We start from the raw sequence: 8,961 nt of genomic DNA, 5'->3' as shown, positions 1-8,961 counted from the left end.
ATATATATATATATATATATATATACATGAACTACACTTGACTCGACTGTAGAAGATAGTGCTAATTAACATTAAATCAACTAAATTAACAAACCCAAATGTTGTCCCGAGTTGGTCCAGCCTTAGGCCTTAACGTAGTGTTGTTTTTAATAATTAATAATTTAAATGGGTCGTTTTAGTCCTAAAGTTTTTAAAAATGTCAAAACAATCCATAAATATTTTAAAAATGAGCTCTTATGGTCTTTCATAGGGACTCCTTCAGGATGAATTATTATATTTGGATAGCATAAATAAGACCGGTGGTATTCATGATAGTATTAGTGGTATTGTGATATTAGAGAATACCACAAATAACATCATAAATACCAGCAACACTACGAAAAAAATCATCTGCACTAAATTCAGAGGCAACTCATCTAGACATAAAATTACTCCTGCTTCAGCCCCAATTCAAAGGGTATGGCTATTTCCATAATTTTATAAACTCTGACATTAAAATGATAATATATAAATAATCAGAAATTATTTTGACAATTTATATCTTTTTTTTTTATTATTATTTTTTTTATAGAAGCCACCTCCCATCCAAAAGTTATAAGCCCCCGTTGGTCTCGCCTTCCGTGTAAGCTCCTCAGCCGAGAGAGTAGAGAGAGAGAGAGAGAGAGAGAGAGAGAGAGGCGTCATCCCCGTTCCTGAATTTGGAGGATACGATACTTCTTATTTCAACATGGTAAAGTGCTCCTTCTTATTCCTCCTCAGCTTTATTTCTCTACGCTCTTTACTTACTTCCATCAATCCATTAAGCGGTTTCGCGGTGATCAAAATGGTTTACCGATTGCCGGCGAGCGGTTTGGCGGCGGGAAAGTTCCGGTAGCCGCTGACATGCTGCGGCGTCTGACCGTTTCTTTCCCCCCCCCCCCCACACCGTTTTACGAGGAATTTAATTGATCGCTGGGAGGAACGATGAATCATCATCGCCAATTATTTCTGACACGACTCTTGATGTACGGTAAATGGCGATTCATAATTCCTCGCGGTGAAGATTACCTGCCGCGCGCTGAACGAGCTCGCCGCTTGTAAGAAATCGTGACCTGTGCGCTTTTAAAAAATATAATGCGATTTACGGAGTGATCGCCAGACATTTGGCTTAAATTTTGACTAGAATTATTTTGATAAAAAAAAACACTTTTTAAAAATAATTTATGAATATTATATTCTAAAAATAGATAATATTTTTTTTGTGTTTGTTATGTTTTAATAAATTTTGAGACCATTTGAAATTACTTTTGTTTTTTATTCCTATTTTTTATTTTATTTTTATGTGTTAATTTCAAATTTATTTGATTAGATATGAATATATTTGATTAGATATGATTGTTGTTGAAAACATTCAAAATAAATAAAAAATTATATAAATATTTTTGAAAATATATCACTTTAATTTATGAAATAATAAATAGAATTATTCAATAAATTTATTAAATAAATATATATTTTTAAATAAAAAAATAAAAACAAAATTGACCACAGACAAACTCTTAGTCCTACGCTTTTAAAAGATTTGAAAAAATAAAAAAGAAAAACAGAGCTAAGTACAAGTCTAACGAATAATCTAACAAAAATGTATTAAAAAAAAGAAAATTTCTCAAAGCAGGACCTTTAAAAATCATTTATTTTAATTGAGTTATACACCAGTTCAATTTAGGTTTATAACAATATTTTTAATTAGAATTTGGGGTATATTTGAAATTGTTATACCTTTTAAAAAAGTTGTTTTTAATTCCTCGTGAGGAAACTAAATTTATTTATTTATTTATTTATTTTTATTTTTTTGAAATTTGCATGCATACCACACAATTCCTATGTATTTACATATCTAAGACCTATACTTTATTTCTTTTTACATACATACTATCTTGTTTATACATGAAAAATGAGCATTTCACTTAAAAGAGTGGTATTTTATAAATGTTGCAAATGATTTGGGTGGTATAAATGTAAAAAAGTAAAATTTAGAAGTTAGATATGTAAAAAAATATATAGGAATTAATTGGGTCGGTCACATTAGCCTCATCACAAAAAACATTTAAAAACAACAAAAATAATAATAGCCAAATATAATGTCTTGAAAGGAAAATTAGAGAGAAAGTTACACCAAATATTATTTAAATTGCATGGGATTAACATATTTATTTATTTATTTATCCTCTTAATATGGCAGCATAAATAATTATTTATGTTTGTGCATGCACTAATGATCAAATATAAATGTGTATGTGTGTATAGTCATTGACTTTATTATTTAGTCCTATAATATTAAATGATTCTCAAACCAAATTAAATAAAGTTTAACTTTAAATTTTATTTATTATCAAGTTTTACATTCTACTTTTGAGTTATAAATATAAAGTTAAGGTATACTTGTTAGAAATGTAAATACGTAAAAGTTATGTGGTATGATATGAAATGTTTTTTAAAAAAATTATGTCAATATGAACACTAAAAAAAATTTGTTTGATGGACTAATTAAAATTATCTCTTAATAAAAAAATTCAAATGATTCTAAGACGCAAGAGTTCATACATGATTGAACTCATGGACCCGGCCGCATTGTTGCCGGGATGACCGTTAAAAGATCGTGCCTAAAATAAAACAAAAATACATTAAAAAAAATAATTAGGAATATATTAAAGCTTAGATAAAATTAGTTATCACGAATTAAACCACATAATTTTTTATATTTGTATTTATAGCAATTTAGTTTATTACTTTTAAAAAGTAAATAGCTGTGATATTTTTATGTGATGTTAAAGATATGGATATGTGAATATAGAAGCTTGGATGTTAGGTATATAAATGCATAAATATTTATGATATATATGTAAATACATGTCATATGAAATAAGTAAGATTTTAACTCCTCGTTCATTTGAAAGATATCAAAGATATTTATTTGTTTTATTTTCATTTAAATTGATGCCATTACCAATAGATTTAAATCAAATATTTAATACTGCTGGAATGAGATGCAGGTTGGCGAGGAAAGAGGAAGGCAGGCCCCACGGCCCACGCTTACGCCGCCATTGTCGCTTGACAAAGGCTTAGCCGCGGAGCACCGGCCACCTAATCTGTTCCAACGAGTCATTAGCCTTTTTCGTAACGTACGACCAGGATCTGATCTTACCAATTTTCAGGCAAGTGTGATGACTTCTTTGTTCATATATTTTGCGTAGGAAGATTTACTTACATACCACTCTTTTTTATGTAATTGCATATTTGGCGCCTAAAATTTAGCTTTTTACAAGCATGGATGTCACCAACCTATGAATAAATAGTTCTTAGGGGTGCAAGTGGACTCGTGAGCCGGCTCGAGCGGAGTTGTTACATATGTTAATACATAGGAATTTTGGGTGGTATGTTTGTAATCCCCGTTTTCTGCTTTCTCCAAGATATAATCATTTTAAAATAATTTTAACTGTTAAATTTTAATTAAATTTGACAGGATGAACAAAGTTAATTAATTTTAACGCTTAAATTTTAAAAAATATATTGCAAAATTTATATGACAAATTTTATGAAATTAATTTTCACAATGCAAAATTTAAATCAATTTCAAATGAAACAACTCCTCCTAACTTCTTGCCTACTTTATGATCGGGACATCCGGTTCAATCGGTTTGATCGTGAACCGGCTAGGAGTCCAATTTAAATATTTGATTGAACCATTTCAACATCAAACTGTTTCAGATTATCTCAAACCGTTGGTTTGATCGATGAACCGGCGGACCGGTTCCCCTTTGTGAGAACCAAGCATGAAAACTCCTCAATTTCCGGCTTAAATTTTGATTTCCCAATCAGTAGAACAAACTAAGGTTTTGAATTTTACAACTATGATTTTGATTGTTTCATTCTGATCATATTTAAATATTTTTATGATTACTAGGTTATTCTCCGATGAACCTTGAACTTTTCTTCCTTCCGGATCGAGGTCCGGCCGGTTTTCACAACAACCTAAACCCTAATCCATTAAAGTTTAGGTTTTATTATAAACAGAATATTTTACAAAGTAAAAGGTTTCCCAAGTTATATTGAAAGAGACGCCCATAAATCCTGATTGTGTTGTCTTTACCTGCATACAGGTTTAAGAAAGCAAAAGAAAGCAATGGAGCTTTATTTTATAGACATGTAACAAAATTTGCTGAAATCAATGATGGTAAGCTTGCAAAAAATAACATGTTAAAACAAATCTGGCCTAACTAAGAACCAACTAAAGTTGCAACCAAACACAAGTAAGAAAAAAAGGGCTTGTTATGTAATAACATTAAATATAATAAATTTACAAAAAGAACCTCAATGGGTAAAATGTAATTTAATGGAATTCATTTTTGACTCGAGGTAGCACGAAGAAGAGATAAAATAATTGAGACAGGAAATGATAGAATTTTCAATCAAGGAGTTCTAATTGTGTCTCACGTTTCATTATTTTTAATTAATCTAAACCATGCTAGTTATATAATATTGGAAATATGTGGTGCATAATGAAATCCTTAATGATGCAAATCAAGATTACTGAACTTATCAATCGAGAAATAAGGATTGATAGTCTGGCGAAAAAAAAAAAATATGATTTTTTAATAGGTCACCGTCGGAGCGATTATTGAAAAAAAAACAAGTTTTCGAAGAGAAAGGGACGCTACTTAAGAAAAATATTAGTATCAAACTCTACAAATAAAATAGTTTGATTGAATGGATATTTCTTTAAGACGAGTATTTACATGCATGTCATACAAATCTTATATATTTATGTAATATCACCTAAATTTTAATTTTTATATTTAAATAACACAATTTTCTTACATCAAATAAAAATACAGTTGTTCGTGACTTTTAAGAATAAGACATCTTTTCAAGTACAATAAAGTGATTTTGTTGGGAGAGATGAGAACTACATAAATGGATTCGATAGATTCAAAAGTAAACAAAAAAAAAAGAGAAAAATTGAATACAAGCGCACAAAATAAGAAAATCACAAGAAACTGAAAGAAACATGAAACTAACACCACATTAAGAAATTCACTATAAATAAAATGAGAATTATAGTACAAAGTACATCACATTCAAGTCTCTCCGTAGTTTGGAAACTTGATGGCACTCTTTTCTTTGATCTTCTTTACACAAAAGAAAATCGAAATACAACCCATTCCATTCAGCAAAACTAAAACTTTATGTGAAAATATTGCCAAAAGCCGCTTACAGGGGTCGGGGCACCGCGATGGTGGCCTCACGGCTCTTTGAAGTGTCATGTTCTCGGATTCTAAGCTTGAATTGGGTGCAACAGAACTGTTTTCCGGGCGCTAAAGTGCTGCTGGCATTGTCTTGAGGCTTTATATACGAAAGGAAAAAAATTTTCTTTTTTCACAACATAAGGGGTACAGCCCCCAATATTCTCTGTCAAACTGGCTGCACATAATAACACTTATTTTTGTTTCCGCCTCTACAGCTTCCTCCTCTTTTCAACATGCCAAAATCACAGCTTCAATGCTATGGTGAATCAGTTTACTGCATCAGCGAAGATATTTTGACGAAATGTGCTCGAGGTACAAACAGCCTTGAAAGATTTGTTACTGTAGTCGCCTGGGCAATATCAACAACCAGGCCTGTCATCTTCGGCTGGGCTCCTTTCAATCCTGTTCTTGGTGAAACTCATCATGTCTCTAAAGGAACCCTTAATGTCCTTCTGGAGCAGGTAGAATGAACCTTCATTTTATTATTATTATGGGACATTTACATACATACCACACAATTCTTCTGTTTTAATATATCTAGCACCCAAAGTTTGATATTTACACTTATAATTACCACCTCATTGACATAAATTAACACCATCATGACATGAATCTATGCATGATGTGATGTTAAGGATTTGAGAGGTATGCATGTAAATATGAATGTTTAGATGTTGGATAGGTAAATACATGAGGAGAATTGTGTGGCAGATATGTAAATGCTCCTATTATATAATCTTCTCTCAAAGATTTTGTGCATAGTTAAACTTTTTATTTTTTTCATTTTTAACCTTCCAGTAGCTTTCCCATAGTTAAAAATTATTACTTTGGCAGGTCTCACACCACCCTCCTGTTTCTGCATTACATGCTACTGATGAAGAAGAGAACGTAGAACTGATTTGGTATCATTTCCCTGTTCCCAAGTTTCATGGTATACTTTCATAAACTATGCAATTTTATGCTAATTTATTCAAAAGCTATGACTTTTGTTTAATAAATTTCCTTTAATTTCAGGAAAAAGTATCAAGGCTAGTGTTAATGGAAAGCGATATTTGAGGCTTCTAAGCCATGGAGAAAGCTATGAAATGAATTCCCCAGACCTTTACTTCAATCTACTTCCAGTTCCTGGAGCTGATTGGGCTGGCACCGTTTCAATTGTTTGTAAAGAATCAGGGCTTGAGGCTGAGTTGATCTTCTACAAGGGCAACTCTTTCTTAGGTTTTGGTGGGAATTCTAGATTGATCAAAGGCAAGGTTTTTTACTCCAAATCATCAAAAATCATCTATGAGATAGATGGTCAATGGGACAGGTAGAACAAACTTTTTTTTTTTTTTTTGTTATATGATATAAAGGTTATATGATATAAAGTTGAGAACAAACTTTTTTTTTTTTTTTTGTTATATGATATAAAGTTGGGTCATTTACACACATACATCCCAATTCCTATGCATATATGCATCTATGACAAAAACTTCTTTTACCATTTATACTGCCCAAATCTTTCATACCACATCAAAAAGTATCACTATTTTGAATTTTAAAAACTGAAATGGATTTTTTTCATGTAAGGTGGTATATATGTAAAAAATTAAGTTTAGGGAAAAAATATGGGAAAATTTTTCTTGAACTATAAATTCATGGGAAAAAACATGCAGCATGGCATATTATTCATTAAATTTGATTCATGCTATAAGATATTTTCTTGAACTGTAAGAAAATTTGTAATATTTTGCAAATATTTGTAGAATTACTTACAATTGGCTTGATTATCTTGCAAAATAAGAAGAAACTTCTTGTAAATATCAAGTACTATCTTATAGTTTGAAAAAATATCTCATATATTCTAAGTTTAATTTTGCGAAGAATATCTAGAGCTAAAGTTTCTCCTCAAGACTCTTCATCATAAGGAAAATGTTCTTCATATGATCAATATTCTACACAACAAAAAAATATAATGTTATCATAACTTGCTATGGAATAGAATAAAAAAGAAACTAAACTTTGCATATAGTTTGATTATATTTCAAGAGAATATTTTATTTTTGGTCAATATATTTTTTTTTATTGTCCTCAAAATCATAATGATCCAACTCAACGTTAAATTGTCTTTATAAATATTTACTATTTTACAGAATTATTTTCTTGAAGGATGTCCAAAACGAGAAGACCTCAGTTCTATATGATGCTGGACAAACCATTCTAAACCTCAACACTCCAATCGTAAAAGATCCAGAGGTAACAAATCTACTAGAATATATGAAATAGAGACAATCACGATAAATTCAATCTATTCATATTTATAAACACTTTATATCCTTCATCATAAATTTGAAGCTGCTAAAATTCTATTATGGATTAACCTAATTATATTCTCAAAGTAGTTCTAACTTATTTTCCTTATTTTTCTTAATATAATGGCAGGGAGTAAAACCAACAGAATCAACAGTGATATGGGGTGAGGTAAGCAAGCATATACTGCAAGGGGATTGGGAGAAGGCAAGAGAGGAGAAACGAGAGGTGGAGGAAAGGGAGAGGAGGCTAAGAATAGATAGGAGCTATAAAGGGGAGATTTGGGTTCCAAAACATTTCAAGGTTTCTCAAAACAAGGACGGCCAGTGGGAGTGTTGGCCTTTGGATCACTCAGTTCCACCATCTCCAATTATTGTTCCTCCATGAACAAAGAGAGGGAGGAGAAGAACCAAATTAGTAGAAAGAATGAGAATAGTTGATATTGGAGCTTCTTTTCTTCTTACTTAATTTAATTCAGCTTTTTCATAGACACTAAGTTAATGTAATATGGCTAACTATATGTATGCTATTAAAGGTAAAATATTTTGAACTCCTAGCCCTTATAGAAAGGAGTTCCATTTAGCTTAGGTTCTCTTTGTTGATGTAAGGATTAGTGTCTAAGGAAGGATTGAGCTACATATTTTTTGAGTTTTCTCAAACTTATCCTCTTTATTCTCAAAGCTACATATTTTATTGTGTAGTTATACTTCTCTCCAACTTCTAATGATCTCTATGCATCACTTGCTCTCTTTTCATAGTGACTTTGGAAAAGTTATGATAATTTAATTTTAAAAAACCCCCTCTCTTATTGCTTATAGATTTAAAATTTCCAAATGAGAGAATTTCTAAATGGGCCTTCATGTCCATCTTCACTTTAAATAGCATACAGAGTCTACGGAGGTAATGTCATGTCATTGGATGGCTGCTAGCCCCAACTACAAAATTGCGCCACCCTCACCCATCCTAAGCAGATTTAAAACCTAAGGAGAAAATTATATCGACAAAGAAAGATAGATATAATGTAAGTGGAATCTTTATATTGCTTAGTACAATCTTGCCAACATTAAAATTATATTGACTAGTAAAGACAGAAATAATTTCAAATTTTAGATTGGATTTTATATTAATTTGTTGTTATTATTTATATTCAGATTCCTAACATGTTAGATATTGGGGAGTCAATAGATGACTCGACCGGACAACCATACCCAAACTTAACTCAACAAGTCAATTTTGTTGACTTGGTTACCATTTGAGTCAGGTTTATAGACTTAATTATTATTTAGGTCTGATTTGAGTTTAAATTATAGACTCAATATTATTTGGGATAGATTTGAGTTAACTCAAATAAGTGAATTTAACCTGATAATTATTCAAGTTTCATTTA

General features: G+C 30.9%; 1 protein-coding gene across 1 annotated transcript; it reads left to right on the top strand.

The window, feature by feature from the left end:
* The first annotated feature begins 592 nt into the window (after nt 1-592).
* On the top strand, nt 593-8,300 carry LOC110023595 (oxysterol-binding protein-related protein 4C). The gene is made up of 7 exons (XM_020723081.1): nt 593-730; nt 3,033-3,194; nt 5,501-5,746; nt 6,120-6,216; nt 6,300-6,594; nt 7,418-7,520; nt 7,707-8,300. The coding sequence occupies exons 1-7, from the start codon at nt 728-730 to the stop codon at nt 7,959-7,961; spliced, it is 1,161 nt and encodes a 386-aa protein (XP_020578740.1). The 5' UTR covers nt 593-727; the 3' UTR covers nt 7,962-8,300.
* Nucleotides 8,301-8,961: the final 661 nt, after the last annotated feature.

Source organism: Phalaenopsis equestris, unplaced genomic scaffold (genome assembly GCF_001263595.1).
Source record: "Phalaenopsis equestris unplaced genomic scaffold, ASM126359v1 Scaffold000224, whole genome shotgun sequence".
NCBI lineage: Eukaryota > Viridiplantae > Streptophyta > Magnoliopsida > Asparagales > Orchidaceae > Phalaenopsis > Phalaenopsis equestris.
This window is presented reverse-complemented; position numbering and strand designations above follow the sequence as displayed.

Bases quoted from the DNA above. Each gene is read 5' to 3' on its own strand.
- LOC110023595 (XM_020723081.1), top strand. The intron at 3,195-5,500 runs GCAAGTGTGATG...CCGCCTCTACAG, and splicing joins CTGATCTTACCAATTTTCAG to CTTCCTCCTCTTTTCAACAT. The intron at 6,217-6,299 runs GTATACTTTCAT...CTTTAATTTCAG, and splicing joins CCCTGTTCCCAAGTTTCATG to GAAAAAGTATCAAGGCTAGT.